This window comes from Uloborus diversus, chromosome 8 (genome assembly GCF_026930045.1).
Source record: "Uloborus diversus isolate 005 chromosome 8, Udiv.v.3.1, whole genome shotgun sequence".
Lineage (NCBI taxonomy): Eukaryota > Metazoa > Arthropoda > Arachnida > Araneae > Uloboridae > Uloborus > Uloborus diversus.
Window position 1 is genome coordinate 90148116 of NC_072738.1, and position 27658 is coordinate 90175773.

The 27658-nt window shown below is 36.1% G+C and overlaps 1 protein-coding gene across 1 annotated transcript in view; it reads left to right on the forward strand.

Moving 5' to 3' along the window:
- The window catches only part of LOC129228477 (protein unc-93 homolog A-like), a 195421-nt gene extending 168438 nt beyond the window's left edge, over window positions 1-26983 (forward strand). Inside the window, exons 2-5 of the mRNA XM_054863158.1 lie at window positions 4187-4412; window positions 7343-8256; window positions 13710-13977; window positions 26663-26983. Coding sequence (XP_054719133.1) covers window positions 4220-4412; window positions 7343-8256; window positions 13710-13977; window positions 26663-26892 — 1605 coding nt within the window. The 5' untranslated portion in view covers window positions 4187-4219 and the 3' untranslated portion in view covers window positions 26893-26983. The remainder of the gene's footprint in view (window positions 1-4186; window positions 4413-7342; window positions 8257-13709; window positions 13978-26662) is intronic.
- Window positions 26984-27658: the final 675 nt, after the last annotated feature.

The window sequence follows — 27658 nt, forward strand, 5'->3', positions numbered from 1 at the left end:
CTTAAAATACATCTCCACTATTTTTTTGCGAGTTTGCCCAATCTGCTTTACTTTTTAGAACAAACAAAATGTTCATTAAGTAAGTTACCACCCTATAGCCAGGGCTAAGGCAGAAATACATGAACTTCGCTTTATTTATTATTTTTTTCCTTTCTTATTGCAAAAAGTAATAGATAAAAAAATCCCCCCGATCAAGCACACAAAGAACACTTCTCATTCTTAATTAATAATTCAAACAATTGAGCCCTAACTTCAATTAATCTCAGCATCTTGTTAAAGGTCAGAGGAAGTGTCGTATCACCCACCCGGAATCTCCACCCTCATTATGCAGACGATTCAAGTTCGCTCGTTAAATCAAAACGATCGTTTAGCGCAGGCCTCCTTCTCCTTCCCAACGTGGATAACAAAGCTTCGCGGTATGAAGTCCCTTAATGGAAAAGCTCTGAAGTGCAAGTAGCCTACATGGAATCGTTAATAACTCCTCATTTTCGAACGAGAACTGGGAGAACTCGAGCTTTGGAACATTATTTGCATGTTTACAGTAATGGAGTTGGAGAAATTTCTTTGTAATGCTTAATTATGAATGCTTTTGGGGTATTTTTATTTTGGTAATGGATTTGTTTAGTGTTCTAAATAGTTCATAAATGGTCTCTTCGAAAATGTCATTAATTATTAAAAAAAATCACCGCATGAAATTAATGGGTTATAGGAAATTTGAAGGCTGCTTTGGAGATTTTTTTCCTTCGAATTGCTATTCTTTCTTTTTTTGTATTACGGCTCAAGATCCTCAATGTCAATGTGTGATATTATGAGGCTCTGAGAAGTTGAGCTCCGACTCTGACAATGTTTAGCTCTGTTTCGGAAAATAGGGAGGGGTAATTGACACTAAGTTAAGTTGAGAAACTTTCTTAGTAGTTTTTCAAAAATATTCCAACCAAAATCTGAGCCAATTACGCGTCTATTTTTCACTAAACTCCCCTAAAACAGCTAAACATTATCAAGGTCACAGCTCAACTAACCAGAGCTATACTATACTTATATCCCAACTCTCTATCTTTTAGCCTGAAGCTTTAGGATTACTAAGCGTTATTGCAAATCGCAGGAAAAGTGGTTGGTTCTTTCAATGCCAATGATCGAGCTATAGTTTTGAGACTTTCTCCAATTACTCCCTGCCTTAGTCTGTGAAAAACAGCGGTCATTACCACTAGATCAGATTCTCAACCACTAGTCCGGCGGACCGGCAACGGTCCATATAAAATTTGGATCGGACTACAGATTTTTGCTCGCCTCAATGAAAAAATTTCTTTACTCCCAAAGGAGAAAAAAAAACCGTAATAATAATAAAAATAAAATGCATTTTTTTACTTGGAATTTTAATGCTAATTTTCGCTATCCTCAATCTTTTTTTTTCTTAAATGTTACATATGTATAATGTACTTACTTTTTTTCTATATCTATAGAAAAGTATTGATTTCGTGAAATTTTTCGAATTTCGAGTTTGGACGGATTTGCAAGCTTCGAGCTGTGCTGAGTCTATTTCGACCATTTATGGAAAACGTTTGTATGTGTGTGACCGGTTTTTTTTTTTTTTTTTTTTTTTTTTTTTTTTTTTTTTTGTGTGTGTGTGGCCGCTCTAGAGCTAAAACATTCTGCCAGAAATCCTAAGAAATTTGGTACGCATTATGTGCCAAGGTAGCACATGTAGCGACACAAATGTCACCAAGCTTGGAGACACTTGGCGATTTTTTGCCAAAGTTGGCAAAATCTTTTGTTTCTCACCAATCCCACAAGCATAATGTTAAATAGTGCATAGCAAGCAAAGTCAACATACAAGTAAATTTTTAAGAACTACGGTAATTTTGAGCGATAATTAATGGAACAAAAGCCAAATTTAGCCATATTACAACAAATTAAGCATATATAAACAAAAAAGTAATTGCGTTTTCAAAACTTGTAACAGTTCGTTAGATCCAAAAATTCATAAATAGAAGAAAATTTCGTAATGGCCACAACATACTAGTTTTTCATGAAAATATTTTTTATGAAAGTTCATTAATATCAAGGTTTTTTTTTTTATTTAAAAAACTTTTCCAGTTTGCAAAAATCGCGGAACGTTTACAACTTTAAACGTTTCGCGAATGAAAAGGTTTTTTTATCTCTTACATAAACACACACGAATCCCTCTTGAGTTGTGAAGTTTTTTCGGGTCCGTGGATCAAAAAAGAACTGAGAAACGCTACCCTAGACTACATGGGATTCAACATGTTATTCAGAGTCAAAAGAAGTTTGTTACGATGTAGAGCATCTATAGGGAAAGTATCTTTTTCGGGAGATTTCGAAACTGAGAGACTACCTCTCACAACATCCCTCTCACCTCATTGTTTCTTCAAGTTTCGGTTGAACAACCTAATCAACTTCCTTTACTGGCTTGGATCTTGAAGCATGGCTGAAAAAAGTTCTATTTGAAGGCTATAGAGAAAATGTAAAATGTTACATTATTAAAGAAATGTCATGTAATAGTGCGCTCGTCCACTAAACAATCACCATTTCCATTTTGCATTCACACTTACAAAGTACATCTATATTTTCCTTTCGTATTTAAAAGTTACTTCATTCTCTGGTTGTATTTGTTGGCTCGTATTGGAAAAATAGTTGTACAATGGACGACAGAAGAATTAGAAACATCGGAAGAGTAGGGGAGAGTGTTGTATCTTGGGACAAAGCTAATTTCTAAGAATATATTCTTAGCAGCCCTGTTTTTGTAATATCTAATAGTAACCTTCACCACTAAATAGTGCCATAGTAAAAATCAGCATCAAATGAGTAAATTGACGATTTTGTAAGAGAAAGAAGATTTCATAACTCCGAAGTAAATATTTTCTTCATTTTTATTTCCTTTTCTGTCTTTATATTTGTAAAACTAACCAACTGAATTTTATTTTGTCATAAAAGAGAAGTATTTTAAATATTTTGGTTATGAGAATATTATGATGGTGCATTTAGATTGAGCACCATTTTGGTTTTCCTAAACCCCGTGGGGATTGTACCTTGGGACAGCCTAACATATTGTACCTTAGGACACATTCTAAGGTACAACATATGCATCGTTCTTAATAATTAAGACATGTTTAGGAACATGGAACAATGTTCTAATCTTATGAGTCTTTTAAACACATATAATCTTAGATCATAATTCATTATTAATTATTCATGATTTAATTCAATGCCATGAAAAAAAATTCTTTTTGATTTTTTGGTGCAAAATTCATTAAGTGTATGGCTGTTTCCTGTATCATGAAAACTTTGCCATAGTACAACAAGATGTGTCCCAAAGTACAATAGGATGTTTACCTTGGGAAAGTTTGAAACTCTTATTTTGAATGACTGCCAATATTTTATGTTCAAACTGTCTGAATTTTAAAAAATATATTGTATAGAAATATGTTAAGGTATTTTAAAGTGACTTTTAGGTTTTAAATTTGATTCAAATAATTGACGCTAAAAATTGAAATATGAAAATTGTTCCAAGGTACTATCCCCTATAGTATACTCATGTCCAAAATTAAGGTCACAAACTTTTTGATGAAGAGAATATTCAACGTATGAACTGGCCATTTCAGGTCTCTGGATCTCAATCCTATTGAACATTTGTGGGATGGTATAGGAAGAGCCATTGCACAACGTAACCCGCACCTAATACCTCCAAGAGTTTAAGGCCACACTTTTAGAAGAATAGGCTTTGTTGCCACAAGCATTGACTGACACCCTCGTAAACAGTACAAAAGCTAGTTGTGAAACTTTTATAGCAGTGCACGGTGGTCACACTCCATATTAGACAGGCTTTTACCGAAATAAATGCTTTATCTATGGTTAATAATTTAACTCTCTTTAACTACTCTGATTTACCCTGTTTCTTTATTCCCAATTAAAATCTTTTCCATGTTGTTATGTTCCTATGTTCTTTCTTCCATCGTAATATACCTCTCGGCCGAAATTCGTGGCAACACAGCGAATAGTTTTTCAGTTTTCTCAAATTTTATGTTTGTGACCTTAGTTTTGGATATGAGTGTACGTAAAAACTCATCAGAATACAATGTACTTTTCTATATCGCTTTTTTTCATAACAACCCAATATTGGAATACTTAATCCGAATAATATTTTAATGGTGTCTTGACATACTTCCAGGTTTAAATGAGATGATTTCTCACTGAGACAAACATGGAGCCACCTGTTCCTCCAGGGCGTCAGAAATCCCTGGACCAACTCCTGGAACAGGCAATCGCAGAGCGATGTCGGGAAGAGGATCAAGTGGAGGTTACCTACGAAATGGCGGGAGATTACACTGACGGCCAGCAACAAGCCATGCGACTCCAGCCCAGCGAGCACAGAGATGGAGAAGAAGGGAACGCAGGTAAGAATAAGAATAATTTTCGATGAGCAAGTTTGTTGCACAGCCGACAGAGTGGTGTAGTGGTTAGACTCTGGTCTCTTACACCCAAGGCGCAGGTTTGGCCCTGGCTCCAGTCAGTGGATTTTCAAGATGCAGAAAATCGACAGCGTCCATGTCGTATGATTTTGCGGTATGTAAAAGATCCTTCGAGTACTCCTTTGGCATAGAGTATGTCTTGGGAAAATTAAATTCCTAGTGCTGTTTCGCATCAAATAGAGCCCAGGTGGTCAAATCTAGTGAGGAAACTGGGCTTCAAAACTCGTGGCAATAGGGAAGATCTATTTCGTGAGAACGAATCTGTTGTTTAACAAAATTGAGCTAGTAGAACTTTTGTACGATGATTTTTACTCTACTTTCATTTTTAGCAATTGTAACGATTTTCTTCACTGTTTATACTCAATGTTCTTTAATTAAAGGAGAAGACTCATCCGACATTTAGGTTCCCAAAGTGTACTGGTGATTACACAAGTATGCAGGGGTGCCCTAATGGGAGGTCACGGAAGGTCGCTGCGACCTCCCAAAAATGTTCCTTACTCGGTTAATTTTGTCTGGCGATTCGGCAAATTAAGAAACCTAACTGCAACGTTGTAATTTAAAATGCCTCTTTTTCATCAGATGTACTGATATCTGCATACCCGTTGTTTATCATTCGGCAAATTGAGAACTTCCACCTTGTAAGTTCCGGGCGCCCCTGCTGATATGTACACGAAAACCGAGTTGAAAAAAGCTGGTGTCTAAGATTCAGGTGGGTTGCTTAATTTACGTTCGACTGTTTCGTTCAAAGAAAAAAGGAGAAGATTGGGTTAATTCAAATTTAAAACATTTAAGGTACGAAAATAGGGTGCATTACAAGAAAAATTTTCGATAAGCCATTGCTTAATTGAAGAAATCCGTTACCCTGCTGCAATCATAAAAGCATTTGAATCAGTAGTTTTCATGACATAACAACCAGCGATTATAATAACATCTTTGTAAATACTTGAAACAGGGCTGGATCCAAAGCTCTTGGAACCATACTGTCTAAATGCTGCGCCCATTCTTTTCCCAATGAAACATAGTAGTTTACGGTTTAGCTTTATGTGTAACATTTAAAAGAAACTCAAAAGACATTAAAAACCCAAAATACACTGCTTGACATTGAAAATGCAACACCAAGAAGAAGTATTCTGAAATTTATGTAAATTTTAGAGTAGACGTACATCACTGAGCTATGTAAATGATGTGAAATGCGCAGCTCTCCGACGCACATGAAGTAAGATATAAGAGAAGGAACTTGCAGAATGAGCAATATTCGTGTCGTTATTTCTGAAGAATTATCGAAGAAATTTTGCTTTTGTCTTGGAGGATACGTGTAACACGAGCGAATGCCAGGCCGACGTCAACGAAGGCACTTCCAGCAGATAGACGATTTTACGAGGGGTATGGTGATCGGACTGAGAAGAGGAGGTTGGTCCGTACGTCAAATCGTAGCTGATACCCACATGGATGCGAGCAAGGTGTATCGGCTGTGCCGAAGATGGTTGGAACAACGAAATGTGGCAAGATTGAGGGGTGCAGGGGCAGCCAGAGTGACGTCAGAACGCGTGGATCGACGCATCAACCGACAAGCTGTAGCAGACCCACAAGCCACTTGTTCCTCGATTCTGCAGCAGGTGCAAGATACCCTGAATGTTCCCGTGTCAACCAGAACCATTTTCCGTCGTTTGGTCGCACGTGGTCTGCAATCACGGCGCCCACTAAGAAGACTGCCATTGACCCCACAACCTAGACAGCAACGATTAATATGGTGCCAGACTAGAACGACGTGGATGACAGAATGGCGAAATGTCGTGTTCTCAGATGAATCCCGCTTCTGTTCATCCAGAGATAGTCGCCGCATACATGTGTGGCGTTGACGTGGAGACAGATCTAATCCGGCAGTAACTGCGGAACGTCCCACCGCACGACAACGTGGCATAATGGTTTGGGGTTGCAATTGCGTACAATTCCATATCACCTCTAGTTTGTATTCAGGGCACCGTGACGGCCCAACGATACTTGGATAATGTGCTGCGGCTGGTGGCAATCCCTTACCTTCAAGGGCTACCTAATGCAATTTTCCAGCAGGATAACGCCCGACCACACAGTGCTCGCATCTGCCAACATGCTCTCCAAGACACACAGATGCTTCCCTGGCCACCATACTCTCCTGACCCGTCACCAATCGAACATGTGTGGGATGTGATTGGACGCTGTTTGCAGACTCTGTCCCTGCCTCGTTCAGAAGACGAACTGTGGCAAATGGTTGAAAGGGAATGGAGAGCCATCCCTCTGGAGACCATCCGCACCCTTATTGACTCTATGCCTAGACCTGTTTCTTCGTGTATCGCTGTCCGCAGTGGTCCTACATCCTTACTGAGCCGACGCCGTTCTCGCTCTGTATTCTGCCTATCATTTTGAAATTAAGATCATTTATTATTCCTTGCTGTCTCTGTCTTTTTTCCAAATTTCATCACTTTCTGACCACTCCTTCTTGGTGTTGCATTTTCAATGTTGAGCAGTGTATAAGCATCAAATATATGCACAAATATACTCGTGACACCTTGTTGGGTGTCTTTTAGGGAAGTCGTTCTTAAATATCAGTTCAGTTCTTAGATGTTAGGAAGACTAAAAGATACGAATTATTACATCATTAAATATTCTTTGCTGAAGCTATCTTTGCAAAAATATGTGAGTGAGCTTCAGGGATATAAGGTCTTAAATCCTTGAAAATCACATCTTTTGCACTGTCAAAGAGATTCCGAAACACATGCAGGCACAATTTGGCTTGCATGTCTGGGGGTCAAGCTGTTATTACTAGTTTATTTAAAAGTTTAATAGTATGCATAATCATTTTTTTTATTCTTTTCCAGATGCCATGGGCTCGGTGCAAACCGAAAAGAAAGTTATGAGAAACACGATTCTTTTGAGTGTATCCATGATATTCATCCTCAGTGGCTTTTCAACTCTCCAAAGTCTCCAAAGTACGCTGTTTCCCGAAACTGGTCTGCAATGTTTGAGTGTGGTGTATGCTTGTACATTTTCATCATTTCTATATGCACCAACTCTCGTACAGAAATTAGGCATAAAGTCTACCATCACCTCAATGTCCATAGCGGACATATTGTACATAGTCGCATTTTGCTTCCATCGTCCATACCTCTTGATTGCAAGCGCTGTGTTGCTGGGTTTCAGCTCAGGACCTTTAATTTACACCCAAATGACGTATCTGTTCAATAATGTCTCTAGAATATCATTCGTGACACATGCGATGAGAGACAAAATCCAACAACGCTACCTCAAGTTCTTCTTTGTGATTTCCAAATCGAACGTTTTCTGGTCGCATCTTGCGACTGCTGTTATCACAAGTGCTATGAACGGCGAACTGGCAACGCAAAGTGACTTTTCAAACTCCACCTTGTATGACGATGACACCAAATCGTGGAGGACTTCTGTAACGTGTCCTGAGGTTTCTTGCAGCCCCAGGCCAAATGAACTTGATTTTCCAGTTTTGAAACTTTCAGAGACGAATATTGTGCCAACGTTCACCCTCAAAATTTTGATGTATGTTTTTGCGTGTAGTATCCTTCTGGCAGTTTTGGTGATCGTCTTCTTCGTTGAACAACTTGATATTCTACAGCAACAAGACCCATTGGAACGACCTTTGATATACTTGACTCTCAGACAGATACGATTGGTTTTGGTGGATAAACACATACGACTTGCTCTTCCTCTAATTATTTTTATAGGAATTGAGCAAGCGTATATTTTTGGAGATTTTACAAAAGTAAGTACTTTTGGGAAATTGTAAACTATGAGTTTATTGTAAAATAGATACTTCACTTGCCAAATCGATTAACTCCATAAAGCAAAAAAGTGGAGAATAGTTATAAAGAAGAAGGTTTTATCCATAGGAATAAATATGCCCTCGTGCTACATTTTCTGCAATCACATGGTCAGAAATGTACTGAACCAAAACTTTAATATAAATTCACATGCTAAACATTGATAAAGCACTATTAAAGCAGAAATGAGAATTTTTCAAAAAAAGGAGAGTTAATCGGTTTGGCAATTGAGGCATCCAAATATTAGTGTCACTTTAAAATGGGGAATATTTGAATATTTTCCAATACCTATACTGATAATATACTTCAGAAGATTAATCAAAAAACTTTGCTTAAAGGGACCTTGCATATCATCATAGCACGCAAAACTAATTTTCTGAAAAGAAAAAAAAATCATGAATTAATGCAGAAAATACAATGTACTTTACCCTCTCTCTCTCTCATTTGCCTTGTTCCTCAAAATATAATTGAAAATACTATTGGCAAACTTTTAGTTCGAACTGCAAATACTGCTCTTAAGTTTTGATTTTAATGGGAAACTTTAGATGAGGTTTCTTTGTGCTTCAGTAATAAAGCTAAATTTTTGAAACAATTTATGTTACCTAAGAAATGAATGGTACTATTTCCTCCGGTACTGCTTCAATGTTATCAAGTGCCAAATTTTGAACAGCCATAAGTATTGACATTTTCTTTAAATACTTTATCTGAGCAGTTCAACTTACCGTAATGAGCTTGATTATAAAATATTAATTGCGTAAATGTATAAAACATGTGTCACTAAGTTACCGCTTATGTTGAAACTCATAATGGTGTCTTCAAAAGTTGGTGATTTTTTTTTTTTTTTTCAACATTTGGCTTTGTCTTTGTTGATGTTTAAGCATGCACCTTACGCAAAAACACATAAAAATTCATTATGAATTTTTCTCGTAGCACTTTTATTGTAGACATGAAAATTTTTCACTTGGAAACGAAGTGGAAATTTCCCAATGGAAGCAAGCTTTTAAAAATTCAGTAACTAAATTCTATCTAAAAAAAATTTAATTCAAAAAAAATGCTGTTAAACTCAGGTATCTTAATTTATTTATTATCTTCTTTTAAAAAATAGTAATAATTACGCTCCGCTTTTAATGTTTAATTTTTTGGAGATGATATAATTACGAACATAATTAAAGTAAGTTTCGGGTGAATGGGGAAAATTCACACGACAACCACAGAAATTTCCAATCTTTGGTGATGAAATTGGAAGTGTTCCGTTTCCCTTTTCTCACCAATTTCGTATCATCGTTTCAACATCGAATGCCTTGGTGTGAACTCTTTCCTTTTTTTTTCCTTAAGTATTTGTTTAAGTTTCGTTTTCATTTTTCAATGTACACTTGCTCACTGTAAAACAAAATTCAGAAACGTTCCTGGAAAATAATGGGAACTTAATGGGCCTTATTTCTGCCATGTTGCAATTTTTAGCCATGTTACAAATTACTGGAAATGAAATTGTGCTTAAGTACTCATTTAATAGGTCAGACTGACCTTAGGGGTCATCCACAAATGATATCTCGCTTTGAGAGGTGTGTTCGTGAAACTGACTAGGGGGACAGAAATGAGTAGGGAGGGGGTGTAATTAAAAATGTGACTCGCTTTAGTTGCAATACAAGAATTTATTAGAGCAATATTTTTATGCAAAATAGCGCAACCATTGACAAGGGATGAGACTAGGGTTTCCAATCCCGAATCCCGCAAGATATTTAGCGGAATTGATTCCGCGGGATTTTGCTCTCAATCCTGCGGGATTCCCATTCCCGCAAAAAAAATTCCATTCAAACATTTTCCAGCTTTTGCCGCTGATAAAACGATTATTTTCACAAGCATAATCTGAAGTTTGAACTTTCTTCTTCGTCTATCTGCAAAAAGAGCAAGGAAAACTGTGATGTGTCTCATATGACCAACGATGGATTTACCATTTAAGAACACAATAAAAATAGAGGATATTTTTCTGAGAATGAATTTATATTCTCATTCGAGGTTTCAGTTTTCATACGTTCAGCAAGTGAGAAAATGCTCAAAACTTATATGCATTTTCGAAAACCATTACTAAAATTTAAAATCCAGTAAATTACGATTTAGAAGAAATAGAAAAAGAATATTACATGTTCCAAAACCCGCTGGAGTAGCCTGAATGCAATGTTGGAGCACTTCTGTAAGCTTTAGTAAATACACTCAAAACCAGGGCCGTCGAGAGAGGGGGCAAGCCTATGCATTGCACAGGGGCCCGTGAGAGATTGAGGGGCCCGCGAAGCGGGCCTAAGATAAAGATAAATCCCTCCCCTTAAAAAAAAACTTTTTAGTGTGAAGGAAGTCTTTCTCCTAGAGTTAAGATTAATAGTTAAGATTATTAGTTTTCAATCGAAGTGAATTCAGTGTAAGTGATCAGGCTCGAAGCGAGAAATTCTATGTCCTTATCTTCATAGCCCACTATCGACGCATTGAACCAAAAATAAATGTGATTTTTTTCTGCGTGAATTCCAAAGCTAAAAAAAATTGCTTCTTTTTGAAAGTTAAACAGAATTTTAGTAAAATGGAAAAGGGGCAAAGAAAATAAATATATATATATATATATATATATATATATATATATATATATATATATATATATATATATATATATATATATATATATATATATATATAATATAAGCGCTTGCATTTTCAGCGTTCGAAACTCAAAACATAGGCAAGCGACGCAGTTCGATGAAAAGATTTAAAATATGAGTTGATTTAGTTTTGAGTACAGTGATGCAAATTGAAACTAGTTCTAGTGTTGTTTCTAGCGTAAAAACGGGAAGGGGGGTGATTGGGGGGCACTTTGAAAAATGATTCCTTATCAAAGTGCATAGAACGCCCTTATATATCTAAAAGGTCACAGTTATGTCACCATTAATTAGAATTAGAGCTGGATTTACCTATAAGCTAAATAAGCTATAATAACTTAGTGTCCCCCGCTTCTTTGGGGGCCCCCAACTCTCGAAAAAATTGCTTGATTCAATCCTAAAAAAAGGAAAAATACTTTAAAAAATAAACTTTATTTTCACGTGCTTAAAAACCTAAAGAACTTGGGACATTTTAAACTTCTTCAAATGCGAGAAGGGGGGAAGGGATACCAAAATGTGTGAAATTCAGCTACTCATCGCTACATTCTGCATCAAAAATGTAATAAAGTATGGTTATGACGTTCCTGCAGCATATTGCTTGCTTGAGATACATTTTCGTGACTAGCATGTTCACATTTTGCTATTTATTTAAACCTGAATTCCGTATTTTGAAAGTTATCTTGTTATTTCCTGCTTTTATATTACTTCTACTGCATACTGTCAATCTGTTTCGCATGAGAAAAATTACTACACTACCTCTATTCCTTTTCGTTTTTTTTACTATTTGTTATTTAAAAATACAAGTAGTGAAGAATAACAGGGGTGTCTTAAAAAGTTAGAATGTAAAACTATACGATCAAGTATTAAAATATCAGAGATTGGAAAGTACAAATGAACTGCTTTGAATAATTTTAATTGTTCTAGAGGCCTTGAAAATAATTTAAAAAGTTTCTGACACTGCTTGAAAAGTGCTTCAATTTTATTTCTTATCAGTTGCATAAAGTATGATTTGTCCGAATGGTTAGGCTGTCATTTTCTCATTACCTAATTTCTAAATATTTCCACCATTTCTTTTAAAGCATGTTTTAATCTTGATCGTTTTTCAGTTAATTCAGTGTTCCGTTTGTTGGTGAGTTGATAAGGGATGATAGAAAACTAATTATACCGAGAGTCGATGTGAGCAAGTGACAATGCGTCATCGTTTCTTCCTCGCCGCTCTTCCTCTCTGTCGATTAATATCAACGATTTGTCGAACCACGAGCAGTTTGTATTTCGTATTGTCTTAGTTTGCAAAAATGTGTCAAGTTTAAGAAATTTTTTGTTTTCCTTTTTTTTCCCCTCATGTTTTTGTAGTTCCTATTATCCCGTATAAGGCCTCAAAATGCAGAGTTTACTGTTTTTGAGACCTTAAAGTTGGAGATATTCTACCCTCAGCCCAAAGGAGGTCCCTGTATCACTCTCCTGATATCCCTCCTCCTCCAAGGAGGTAAAAAAAGACGGACAGCAGAAATGATATTTATTTATTCATTTATTCATTTCTGTTAAGTACACACACGCGCGCGAAGGAAAAGACACATCATAAGGAAAAAAATATAAAATGGCCTGTTTTGCTATCGACATAAAGTTGTCCGAGCTACAAAAAGAATCCCCCATACCTGAAATCCCAAATTAATTTTAAATATTTATGTGAAAACAGAGCCTAGAAAGAGGAGGTTAAAGATTAAGTAAAAAGTTAGAGACCCTGAAGAAAGTTGCATAGGGGCCCATAAATCCTGTCGACGGCCCTGCTCAAAACCTTTAAGTTACAAAAAGTGCACTCCAAAGAAGAATGCAATGAAAAATCTGATATTATTTATACATTCGGCACGACTTTATAAGGGACGACAGAAAGTTATATGAAACACAGAATGACTCGCATGACAGTTTAGTAAGTTAAGCTGATCATGTTTTTGAATTCCTCTTTAAAGTGAGAGGTAAAATTAGCGAAATTATCCAAACACTTTTACTGATACTACGACTTAGTAAAATGGTGAATTTAAGCAATGTTCAACTCTTGCTGTAATGAATCAAATTCACTGATACAATGACCAACGTTTATGAAGCAAAACACATATCCAAGAGGCATCGTTTTTGTCCAAAATCCCTGAGCGAAAACCCAGCATAAGAAAAGAAAAACCCATTTCAGAAAGTGACGAAGTTAATGCGGATCTTTTTCAACATGTTCACAATTATTTAATTTTAGTGAAACTAATTGCAGTGGAGCCACAGTACGTGTTTTCATCAAGCGCATTATTTTTAGAGCAAAAATCTTTTAGCATCTCGTACGAGCGGCCCATTTTTGCTTACCAAGTGATAATTGCTAATTAGGATCCGACTTCGTAGTGCTTTACAATTGCTGTACGAAATTAAGAAGAATATTATTAAAAAGCACCACATTTTCTATTTGACATAAAAATTTAATTTTTAGAAGGATGGGGGGGGATTCAATCCCGTAGGATCCCAGGATCCTGCGGGATTGGCTCCTTACAATCCCGAAATCCCGCGGGATTGGGAACCCTAGATGGGACGGATAAATTTGAAGTGTGACACTTTATACCACAGAATGGAAGGACCAAATATGTTGAAAAAAAAAGTTTCTCCTCATTTATGGACTTCCCCTTATACTAAAACCCAGAAAGTTGTTAAAGTTAAGGGCTAACGTTCGGTTTCCATGTTTACATGTATAATTGACTGCTTTTTTTTTCAATCCTTAGTCCTTCGTAAGCTGCTCACTAGGCTTACAGTCTGTGGTCTTGACAATGGCGTGCGAGGGAGCAGCCAACACTCTAGGATGTGTGGGGGTTCACCTGTTCCAGCAGCATATTCAGCGCCCTCTCATTATGGCGGGAGGCATTGTCTGTCAAGCTGGATTGCTCACTGTACTGTGGCTCTGGACGCCCCTTAAAGATGATGCGGCAGTTTTTTACGTCATCGCCGGAGGATGGGGGCTCTGCCACGCCATCTGGGAGACACTCACGACTAGTAAGTATTACCTACTAATGCATAGTTTCCTAATTAATGTAATAATCAGTGCTTCTGCAGAAAAAAAATGTAAGCACTGAACTACTGTGCAAACTCCAGTTATGATTTAAAATGGACAAACGAAGAGACTTTATGTTGTCTCTGATCAAAGAGCTGAATAAGAAAACCAACTTTTTTTCACATTAATTCAGGATAATTCAGTTGTATAAACCTTAATCATTTGAATTTTTATTTACGTTACCGTGAAAGAAACCTACCGCCTTGTCCAGTGATCAGAAAAGTCTGGCTGCAGATGGGAAGGTCCTGGGTTCGAATCAGTAACGTAGCTAGGGGTTGGTAGGAGTGACTCTCGCCGGGGGCGCAGCAGCCAGGGGGCGGCATTTCAATTGATTTTCAAAAAATCTAAGATTTTTGTTTTTCTTGATCATAGAATTTGAAAAATGCTTTTACAAAATGGAAAAAAAAAACCTCGTAAGAAAAAGAGCTAGAGACACATACATAACTTCTACTGAGAAGGAACATTGGACATCATAGAAAACAATTCTAAAAAAGAAAATAAGAAAAAAAAATATAATGCTGCTTCCTATTTGTCGAATAAATTAATCAAAATGTTCCAAAAAAAAATTTTTTTTTTTGGAGGTCACAACGACCTTCAGTGACTTCCCATGTGGGCGACCCTGGGGGGAGGGCGCAATTTCTTTAGTTCGCCAGGGGCGCTAGACCCCATAGGTTCGAATCCCGGCTCGATCTTGGATGTACTTTCTCTGTCCTGTCCTTGTCTTTTCATTGTGTGAATGTGTTGTTATGCTGTGAATGATTGCCTACTCTATAACCAGGTCCTTATGGCGTGTGTGTACTGCGGAAGTTGGACTTCATACCAAATAACGGTACAGTTGGAAAAGTGTAGCATTGCATCCCAACTTGCCTGCCTTGAAAGACCGAAACCTGAGAAATGCAGGCATTCCCAAGAGAATATCAAAATTGTCATCTCGAAAATATCGGCGAAAGACCGAATATTACCGGTTGATTAGCGGTGAATGGTAGTGTTCTTGAATACCGGTCTTTCACCGTAACATACAAATATATTACCGTAAAAGCTCGAAAAGTAGTAAATGTCGACATTCGCCGCTGTATGTCAACATGCACATAGCAAAAGCATTGGCAAAAAACCGAATATTTCCAAAAATCACCGGTGAATGTTGACACTATCCAATTTTGGTCTTTCACAGTAGCATCAATACCGTATAGTTACGAATAGCATCAACTTCCCAGTACGACCCACCCCCTAATTTCGAATAACATTTGGTGAGTTAATAATTTCGAAACTTTTGATCAACTTCTGTGTAAATGAAACATAAATCGTCTTATAACAGTCCCGAAAAACATATTTTGGTTTGTTATATAGTCTATCATGCGACATACGTATTAGTTTTCGTCACTTCCATTTTCCCAACAATCTTTCTTAGTTGGCAAATCGAATTCCCAAGTTTAACGTCATTACCAACATCACCTGAATACTAAATGCCTGTCACTTTCTAGCTTTTAACATGGAGCAAAAATTGTTTGAAAATCGTGGGAACGAGGATAAGTAAATTATGGTCCACCTACTACTGCCATCTATCGGAAGGTATACATTAATAGCGAACAACACGATTAGTTGATTTCTAAATTTAAATTTTGAAACTAACCAGTTGACAGTTTGATTTGAATTGTTTGGATCCACCGCCTTAGCAACACCATCCATGTATTGCCGCCAGATTGCGTTGAAAGATCTACCTGCGGAGAATCACTTTTTGAAGCAAATTTGATAGTCATTTAGTATTAAGGCGGCGTTGCCATAACAGACTGTATCTTAACTTCAAGTAGTCCCTTTCAGACTGAATTTTGAAATGCTCAACCAAAAATGTTTTTATTTGGTACACAGAGTACTATAGCAAAGAATATCTTAGAGACAAAATTTCAAGTTTATAGATGAAAAATTAAAAGAGTTATGACACGTCCCGGACGTTAATTATTGAAATACATATTTCAGAAAAAAAAACAATGAAATATCAAACAAACTTCTTTGTAAAATATTTTCTAAACAATAACAAAACATAATATAAGCATTTGAAATGATTATTAAAAGATTATATATTTTTAAAAAATCAGAAAGAAAAAAGAAAAAAAAACTCGCTTTTGTGACGAGAATCCGTGGTTGGGAAAATCAGCCAGTCCCATTCTCTCAATGTTGTCAATCCCAAAATGAAAAAATGTTGCACAGATAATAATAAGCAAACTGTAAAGAGTTAAATACGAAAAAAATCGCGTAATTTATTCAATTAATAAATGATTAGCAGCTGTTTAAAGTTCATGTCCGGTATACCGGACGCCACGTCTGAAAGGGTTAAGAAACATGTTTATATCAGGGCTTCGAAGTCGGAGTCGAACTAATTTTTGGGAGTCGGGAGTCGAAGACTTTAAAATTCTAGGTGTCGGAGTTGGCCATTTTCCCTCCAATTCCGCGTCCCTGATTTATGTACATAATTTCTTCATTTACTTACATCAGCCGTTTGCAATGAACTGCTCTTATGCTTTTTCAAATGCTGTATGTTACCATGCAGTGTTTCTGATTTCTAATTGATTTAAGCAAAATTCAAATATATTTCTTTAGATTATCTTCACTATTAGTGCATCGCATATTCTTAAAACAATGAAGCTAAAAAGTGAAACTCCATAGTTTATCAGTTCGGAACGAAATCTCAGGCGTTTTATTCACTTCAGCTCATTTTGCTGCATTCTTGGTTTCTTCTGTAAACTATTTTATTTATTTATTTATTTTTGGTTAACTTTGAGAATAAATTGAAAGCTGTGCATGTTTCATGTATTTATTAAGAACTACATATGTAAGTTTTAACGTGTTGCTATATTAGTGAGTATACTTCAAACAAACAAGGACATAAACGTTATGAGTGAAATAAATTCATACTACGTGACAAAGAGAAATTTAGAATACAATCAATTCAAAAACAGCAATAAAATACACTATTCAAAATATGAGTTGTTCAAACTTAAATGATGTACTGATAAAGTATTACAGTTTCATCAAGACAGAAAAATAAATAGCATAAACTACAGTGAAAATATTTCAAGAATTAACAAACAAATGCTGTTGTTGCGTAGTTCCTTCCAACATCCAAACTAGATCTAAGTTTATTAATCAATTGCTTCGTTTTTTTTTTTTTTTTTTTTTTTTGTATGTTATAAACAAACGAATCCCTCAAGCTCTCTAGGGCCATTCCACCGTTACATTCGGGACAATCAAGCTCATAATTTCTCTAAAATTTGGTTATAGATCTTAATGTTCTAATTAAACAGGAGTAAGCATGTTTTTTATTCTTTACATTCGATAAAAAGATACTCCTGACATTTTTGCATCGTTAAAAATCATTTGGTTGCTTAAAATTTCATTTAGTTTGCATGCGTCACGTGGCGGATATCCAAATTCAACCTCCTGTAGTTTACTGCATGAATAAGTTAATACTTTGGCTCTCTTTATGTAGTAATGACGAAACAATTTGTAGGTTTTGAAAGCTAAGGTTCCAATATAAAAGCAACATATTCTATTTGTTGAGAAATAAGGATTTAAACCATTGAAAAGGGTTAAAATGTGAATAGATTTTTTCCTCGCTCCCTCCTCAAAAATGGATAGATCTTGTCAACCCAATTCTGCAGCAAAATATCAAAGTACGAATGGTCTCAATATTTGTTCGCTAGAAGCTCTTTGCAGACATATTAAACAAAGCTTTTATTCAGTAAGCTACCGCCCTATAGCCAGGGCTAAGGCAGAGATACGTGAAACAGTGCTAATAAGCACGAAACTGCAGTCCTCGGCTGGAAATGACTGAGCTGGCGGTGTTTTTCACGTAAAGCTTTTATTGATCACTCATGGAGCTCAGAATTTGCTTGTGCTGATAAAGCTCCATTATTTCTGTTTGATTAAACAGCGCGTTTGCGATTGAATGCCCTATGTTAATAGCTTCTCAAAACTCTTGCATGTACAAAAGCTCTTGAAAAGCTTATACCGGCACTATCATTGATGGAATGTGTTTGCTTCAATGGAAAAGATGAAATTTATTGAAAAACTTCATGTTTTTATATCTTTTCCTTTCTTGATGTCACATATTATTTCGACTTAGGAATGATTATACTTTTTTGATTGTCTATCATGAAAGAAAATGGGTCTGTTGAAAAATAAAACTTTGAATCCGCTTTTGACAGATTAAGTATTTGGGATTAAATATTAAGAATTATTTGGTGGGAAGAAAACGATTTTTCTCTTCGTTTACTGCAATGGTTGCTCAACGTCTTTCTGTTCGAGGGCCGCACTTTACATTAAAATCCTTCACGCGGGTCAGAACGCACATAAACATTCGAAATAGTTCATTTTTTTCCAAATAACATGGGAAAATCTGGGAAAGGAAAGAAAAGTACAAACCAATAGCTGTTGTTATCATTACATGATGCTTATTTTATTAAATGCATGTTTTTCAGAAGAAAAAAATCTGAATAATTGGCTCCAAATTTGTGACATTGTCACTAATAGTGGTTTTCTATTTGTAACGTTGAACAAATCAACGGGCCACACGGATCAGTTTCGCGGGCCAAATGAGGCTCGCGGACCACACGAGACAAAAGTTTTGATCACTACCGTTGGCGAGCGGAACAGTTAACATTCAGCCAAGTGTACAAAGTTATAGCGTGTCTCTGATAAGTTGAGCTGTGACCTTGATAATGTTTATCTCCTTTTGAGGTAATAAAGAAGGGAAATTATCGCTGACTTGAGGCAGTTTTTGATGGCAGGTTTCTTTTTTCTTTTAACTAAAAAATAATTCATTTTAAAAGTTTTTTTTTTTTTTACATATCAATAAGAGGAATCTTTAATACATACATATTTTTCGGGATCTCTATCACTAGCTGTCTAATACAACCTACCTCTGTGGGTGCTGGATTAGGAATTGCTCAGCTACTGGTCTGGATCAAAAAATCAGAACTATCTTCAGGGTCCCATCCAACGGGTTAAACCACAAATAGTGGTAGGTACGGGGGACACTGGAGTGAAAAGTGAAAAATGTAATACAGACCCTGGTTAAACCACAAATAGTGGTAGGTACGGGGGACCTTGGAGTGAAAAGTATTGTACAGACCATTGATAAGACTAAGAACAGGTCACTACGGAGGACTGAAAATTCATAGGGAGGGTAGAACTTATAGAAATTGTGACAACTGTCCGGATACAGAGCTAACTCCTAATCATATCTTGGACTGCCCAGCTAATCTTACTGCTTTACAACTTCCTATCTTGGACTTCCATTTTGGAGCTCTTAATCAGTCCTTCATGTGAATGGCGGGGTTGGAATGAAAATGACGTATGTCACTTCGAGTACTTGAAGGTTTTGTGAAAACTACAGCAAAAACACCAAATTGAGTAAATTTTAAGCAGCAACTTTTATCAAAAGTTACTTGTAACTTGTTTTAAATTAATTTCTAATAACTTATACACAATTCGGAGTTTACAATGGGCTTGCTTAATACAGTCATTTACCTACCAGGACTAATGTTATGAGTAAAAAGAACGTAACCCCATGGAACTGGCTTGCAACCATTATCATCCTCATATTTTCACACACGGGCGCCCCGATGGAAGGTCACGAGATGTCACTGTGCCCTCCCAAACATTTCCATATTCGGCAATTTTGTTTAACGATTCGGAAAAACTATCATTATTCGACAAAATTTGGATTTCTATTCGGTAAAATCATCATTTTGCGAAATTTGGAGTTCCATCCGGCATAATTTGGAGTTCCAATCGGCAAATTCAGAATTTCCGCCCTTCCAAAAATTTGAGTTCGGGGCACCCCTGGCTATCATTCTCACCTCTACAGCGGTCCGCTACAGTGAGCAATTTTATGCTCTGCTGGGCCTAATATATTTTAATGCACCTTCGGACAACCAACACATTTAACAGTAGAATTACAGAGCTCACACATGCTTAACTCAAATTTCGTTTTTTGACTTACATCACTATCATTCTCACAACTACAGCAGTTCAGGACAGTGAGCAATTTTGTGTTTAATGCATCTTTTGGCAACCAGCACATTTAATTGTAGAGCTACACAGTCCCTGTTTGACTCAAATTGCATATTTTTTGACTTACATCACTATCGTTCTAGCCCGACTAAATATCTTCCTTTTAATAACGGTTGACATGATGAATGTTTGCATGGAACTCTTCAAGGGCAGATTAAACAACCGTTATTGACCATCTGAAAATGAAAGACGACTTTTGCTTGAAGTCCTCTTTGGATAAGCGACCTCATCTTTCATCTTCTATTCAAACCTCACGACAATGCAAGATGGGACCTTATTTACACACTCTCTAATAATCCACGCACTCTATTACCATTATTGTATTTGATTTAGACAGAGGAAATCAGATTCAATCTTTTATTCTGTACTCGATTTCTAAACTTCGTGTTTAAACCTCGCGTACTAATTGAAATCAATAAAAAATGTTAAATATATAATATATATGTTAAACGATGCATTCATTTCTATAATTTTTGTAAAAAATGTGCTTAAGCAATTTACCAGCTTAGTGAAAATCTCATGTAAGCCCAAATCATGCCATTTCGAAATACAAATTTACACTCAAGAGTGTTTGTAAATAATATTGTGCATTCATTTTATAACACCGCATAGCTAGTTATCAAAGAATAAAACACTAAAAAACACAAAATGCTGTGAGTCTGTACCTCAAGGCCAGACTGATTTAAGTCTAAAAATTGCGATTTTCCGTTTATTAGTGCATTGTATGAAGAAGCCTATTCCACATCGAGATATATGAACGTAATTCTTTTTAAAAAAATCCTTTTAAAATTTTACAACGGTTAAAGAGCGTGCATTCCATCCTTTGCATGCACCAGAAAAAAGCATTTCCTCTCTCCTGATAACATTACCATAATGTGACTTACGTCTTTCTAGCTCTGAGGCCAATATTAGACACAGGTGTATCGCCACCTGTCTGCAATTTCGTGCTCTATTTTCGTTGAAAGTTGGTAGATTAAACATAATTTAATATAATATTGAAGAAATTTTTCAGAATATAAGTATTTAAAAATTTCATATACTCTTAAATCCACTTTGGGTGTCACCTCTCAATTTGCCCCCTTTCTCCCGTAGAGACGCTACTCATAAATGTACATCAATTTTCTTATTAACTTGGACGGATTTATGAGGACACGGGGATGTTACCCTCTCCCTTTTATTTCGCGATGATTTTTAATAATGATAATAATATTTGGGTAGTTCATCAAAGAAAACGAAGTCCCTTAGCCTAATTCCAACTCGGATGGGGAGGGGGGGTTCACAGTATTGGTTTCTTATTTTAAAGTATATTACAAAACCTCCTTATTTATTTATGGATAAAAATGCGGATACAGTATATTCTCTCTATTCCTAACACTCATGGGACGAACATAAGTGTTCGGAATGTGGGGGTATTCATTATAGAAGGGGACTGGATAATGCATATGTCTTCGCCAGGACCTTCAAAATGTGCTCAGAATATCGGGGTGTTTACATTAGTAAGTGTTCAGATAGAGACAGTCCACTGAATATTTTAGTCAAAAATAATTACACATCAATAAAGTCAACATTTTAATAATTACCTTTTCTGTAGAAAAATTGATTTTTTTATTCAAAACTAAAGCAGGAAAAAAGGATATGAAATATATTGTCTATATGTTATATACTTTACCGGATATTTTCTATGAAACCATATAAAAAAAGTCATATTAATATATATGAAAGAATATTGGTGTGTGAATGAAAAATGAAACAACAATATAATTATGCCTTTAAATAAGCGTTTTCATCGATATCGATTAGGTAATAAAAATATTGCCCCTGTAAAACGAAATGTAACATCTTCTTAGCACAATCTCTGCCCCAAAATTGGAGCAACTAGTTTTCAAACGCAATTTTCGTTTCAATTTTTATCAAAATATAGATCGAAGGATTTGAAAAATTCAAAGGAACGCTTTTTATACTTCCTAACTCCGCAATTTAACTGCATGCAATCTCCATGGCTCTACTTTTACTTCGGTATTTATGAAAGAAAAGAAGTTCAATACGAATATGAAAGAAAAATAAATCAATGCAAGGTAGCTTGACGGAAATAACTTGAATCTATTGTTATTAAATATAAAAATAAAATCAAAATATTCCATCCGCCAACCGCAAAGCCTTTTTACTAAAATATTTCAATCGATATACACATGGCTGGAATCGATTCAGGATTTTATATTTTCAGCTTTTTCCTTAAGATGTTTTCATTACTTTTGAGAATGCACATAAGTCTAAATATAGATTAAGTTTTTCATAGAGATGCGACGCTGGGTGTTTCCGCGTATGAGGTAAAAGTATTGAATATTTTTGCCGCAAGAAACGAAATTTAAAAATATTGGACAAATGCGACTGGTTAGGAAAATTTTTTAAGGTTTATGTGTAAAAACATCTAGGGTAACGGCAGCAGTAACAGACATGCTTAAGACATCGCTCTCTGGTTAACTCAATTTTCTGAGTCTTTTAATGTATTTAGACTTTTTAAACAATTTTCCTCTGTGCAATTACATCTCTTCTAACGTTTGGTAGCTTCTGGATCTTCTGAATTAGTTAATTCTATTTTTATTTGCTCAGTTTCGAAAAATGGCCTGACTCCCAGTAACAGACACCAAAAAATCTGATGATACCCATTAACAGATAGGATGATGAAAGAATGAGTCTTGGACAAAATTCCCTTTTTCTCTTCAAAATGTGCAAAAGTTCTTTATTTTTAAATTCAAATGAACTTGAAACAGCAGCTGACCTCGTGGTGGCTGTTCATAACCTTCTCCAACTGCCTTGTAAAGAACTACTGGCTCATAAAACTCACTCTGATAACACTAGATTGTTGCACCGTATTCATGAGCCACAGCAACATAAGTTTAAACCGCCTAATATTCTTATTATTTAAATCTAAAGTTATGACTGTCTGTTACTGGACCCTTGTCTGTTACGGGTGTCGTTACCCTATTTGTTTAAAATTTGATTGAAAAAGCATACACAATGATATTCAGTAAGTTACCGCCCTATAGCCAGGGCTAAGGCATAAATACATGAAATACACCGCCAGCTCAGTCAGTTGAGTGCTAATAAGCACGAAACTGCAGTCCTCGGCTGGAATTGACTGAACTGGCGGTGTATTTCATGTATTTCTGCCTTAGCCCTGGCTAAAGGGGGGTAACTTACTGAATATACCTGCCTTGCCTGCAATATTCGAGTTGAACCGAACCATTGTTTCGGTCATTCGTCTGGTCAGTGCTAATTCTATGTTAGCTACCAGTTTGTTTGGCACTCTTGGCTTCATTTAAGAGGTTTGCCAACTCCAGCTCAGTTAGTCCTATGCCGGGCTGATGAGTGCTAATAAGCACGAAACTGCAGTCCTCGGCTGGAATTGACTGAGCTGGCGGTGTATTTCATGCATACACAATGATGAATGTTCCCCGCAAAGAAATATGCCATTAAAGATGGCAATAAGTTTTATAGTGACCAAAAAAGAATATATCCTTTATAATAGAAGTTGTACACAGTAAAAAAAAATCCGAAGCGTTCCTGGAAAATAATGGGCAGCTAATGTGCCAAATTTCTGCAAAAAACATATCTGGCAAAATCCAGGAAAGTTTTCTGAAATTAATCTGAACTCTTTCTAAAAAATTCAGAAATCTTCCCAATCTAAGCCAGTCTTCTTTCTTGACTAACTCAGGAACCTTCAGTGAAAACTTATAAATGTGTATAGTAATAATTTGGCACCCTCGTGATTTACCTGGAAAGCTCCTAAACAAATATAGCCGAAGCTAAGACGTAACAGCAAGCAATTCTTTCAAAGCAACAATATCCGGAGGCTGTATTTCGCCCTCAAGTGGGAGCAGGTACAGTTACTAAGCTGAAGGAGAAACATGTAATAAAGAAGTCTAATATGTTTTTACAACGGCAAATAAAAATATTTTTCACCATAGTGTAAAATCGTCGTTCATGGAACTTATCGCGATTCAGGAAACTTTTTCGCAAAAAAAAAAAATTTGTTTTTCACGGGAATCTAGTGTAAACCCCTGAAATCCCGGAACGTTACTCGGAAGTAATAAGTGACATTTCGTTTTTTTTCCCCCTGTAAATAAGTGAAAGCTACTGTCCACCTCTGAGAAGTTGAGCTTTGGCCTTGAGCAAGTCCATTTCTTTCAAAGGAGAGCAATCAGAAAGAAGAAGAATTGTTAGGTGCTGAGTTGGGCTACCATTGCAATCCTTTTATTAGCGAGAAAATCCTGTACCGCCTGCTACTTCTTACCAGAATTATATTGTTCGTCAAATGTGCAATAACACTGTAAACTAAATTCGCAAGTTCTTAAGCCGTTTTTCCTCACCCCTATTTCAACAAATTGAATCGTTTAATCGGTCGGGCAGCGGAGCTCAACTTGCCACGGGTGGACAGTATCGATGTTAAATGCATATAGAATTTACGAAAAGAGAGTGAACAAACGAGCGAGAAAGGGCTTATTCTTGCATGTAAGAGAACCTCAGCACATGCTCGACTGTCATCAATTCTTTTCTTTTTTTTTCCTTCGACAATGCTTTAAGCAATTGTTTTTGTCATTCTTTTTCACATTTAGTTGCTCATCGACTATAACCAAAAAGTCGGAGGCGGCAGAAGTTACAAAGAACGTACTCTTATTTGCAAAACATTGAAATTGATTTCATCAATAAATAATGTGTTTGTTATCAAAATATAATTCCAAGATCATTGATTAGAAGAAAGGCTGTGAATCAGAGTTCCCTCTAAAATGAATTTTAAATTCAGTGTCATGATAAAAAACAGCTTACAGTATCCCAAAGAGTTATGTCATGGGAAAACAAAAGGCTTGAATACTGAATCGAGGCAAACCTCCACACGTTTTGGCAATTCGTACAGATCATGTCCTTGCATGATCGGCACTATATCCTTCGAACCCATTCAGGTCTGAAAGAGGGATCGAGAATTTTTCGGCTGGTCTAAGAGTTTAGCATTGAGGGGGAGTAACCACCAAGACGATGAACAATGAGTAAAATCTGAAGCTTTTAAGTTTTTTATAGTGTATCTGAAAAAGTAGGTCAACAAAGGAGTTTGAATTTGTTCCAGATGAATTCGATCGGGGAAATGTACGTGGTTATTCTTTGTAGGGAGAATTTATACTAGAGTATCGGTATTAATACACACTAATTCATATTCTTTTTTTAATCAGTGCTCTTAAAATTTCAAGAAAACTAGGTAATTTCAAGTCATTAATGCAAATGTGAAGATATTATTCATCATAATATAGGAGATTATAAATATTTTCTTTTTTATTGATGATGACTGACTAAAGTATTTCTTCTTAAATGTTCTTCTACTGTCACTGCTTTAATCTGGAAAGCATTTTGTTTTTAATAATGAGATTGCTTTAAAAAATGTTAGTTATTTGAAACACTTTATTTTCGAAATTATAATAGTTGAATTCTGTTATTGTAATCTTGTTATGGAATCTTAATTTGATTTTGTAATTATTCACTCTTTGCAAGTTCACAAATAATTTCAGTTTTGGCAGAAATCGTCATTTGTATTTTAAATTGTTTTTATGTGAAATATATATCAATGCTTTCTTCAATCTATACTTCAGAAATACTATGTAAAAAAAATTTTACAATGATGTTTTCAAAATTTAAAATGAACGTTAGTCACTCCCCATCTCGCACCTAAACCGAGAAGGTCTTGCAACCATTCGGGGAAGAAGTGGACGAGCCTGACTCTCTCATTTGCAGCCAAAGTAGAAAATACAATATTCATTGCAAGTATTTCGGGCTTTGGCCAAACCTCGTGGCCAATACGCGAAATGGCTGGCCAATCCGCGACCTGGCCGAACTTCAGGCTTTGGCCGTAACTTATCCAAATTTGCCGGATCGTCTGCAAAATTTGCCGGATAGGGACATTTTTGGAAGATCAAAGTAACCTCCCGTGATCTCCCATCGGATCGCCCATGGTTGTATAATGGGCAAAATAAGGCGTCAGTGGCAGAGTGAAGGGGGGGGCGGGGGTTAGGGTTGAAACACTCCCCAGAGTCATTGATTTTAATATATATGTAAATTTTAATGCAGTAGTTTATGCATATGAAAGGAATGTTTGGATCAAAAAAAAAAACTTCAGAAGGTACTTTTAATCAAAAAATCTCTTTCAGAAGGTACTTTTGATCATAAACCCTCTCCAGAAGGTTTTTTTAATCCAAAAAAAAAAAAAAACCTCCGGAAGATATTTTGGACCAGAAAATCCTTTCTAGAAGGGATTTTTTAATCAAAATCCCCCTCTAGATGGTATTTCTGGCTGCGCTAGTGTAAGGCGTTGTATATGAACCAGCTCCCATTTAGAAAGTATCAATGTGTTCAAATTGCAATTAACATATCATGAGAAGTTTTGTACTTCATTTTGAAACATAGATAAATGATTTATTCAACAATAACCACATTGATATTGTTTACTTTTAAATAAATGTTGCGCTTTTAAATTTATGAAAATAATTTAATCTTATTGTTCTTTACCAGCCTACTTGGCATCTACTTATGCTGAAGACTGGCCAATTCCCTTCTGTGCATATTATCAGTTGCAGTGCATTGGATCGGCATTTGTGTTTGCTATCTCATCTTACTTGTGTTCCGAAATTAAGGTTTGCTTGCTTGCTGCTGCCCTTGCTCTAGCCCTGGTCCCGTATACTGCTCTGGAATTCCGTATTCATCAAAGAAGCAGGACACAAACCAATACCACAGCTCTCTAAGTGCACGTTGGAAGGAACTCTATAAAAGGAACAAGAAAATACAGGGTGTTCCAAAAATGACTGATACATTTGAAAAATCAATAAAAACTAAACGAGCAGCGAAGGAAATATATCGCTTGTTGCATTATGCTTGGGACAACAGTAAATTTTCAGACAGACAATCTTTGCAAATTAGTGGCAATGTTCCTCAACAGATGGCGCTGTAGGTGTTTTAAAAGTATAAAAGTAAGCGCAATCTGTAAGATCGCCAAGGTGAATGGTGTAATTAAAAAATCAATAAAAAGTAAACGGCAGCGACAGAAATACACCGTTTATTTGCAGTATGCTTGGAAAAACAGTAAATTTTCAGACAGATAAAGTTTCAAAATTAGTTACACTGTTCCTCAACAAATGGCGCTGCAGGTGTGTCTGTCTGAAAATTTACTTTTTTTCCTAACATACTGCAAATAAACGGTGTATTTCTGTCGCTGCCCGTTTAGTTTTTATTGAGTTTTCAAATATACCGGTCATTTTGGCGATCTTACAGATTGCGCTTACTTTTATACTTTTTAAAACACCTACAGTGCCATCTGTTGAGGAACATTGCCACTAATTTGCAAAGTTTGTGTGTATGAAAATTTGCTTTGGTGAAAAGCATAATGCAACAAACGATATATTTCCATCGCTGCCCGTTTAGTTTTTATTTATTTTTCAAATGTATCAGTCATTTTCGGAACACCCTGTAAGTAGATTTCACGTAATGCAATGAGAGACGATCAAATAAAAT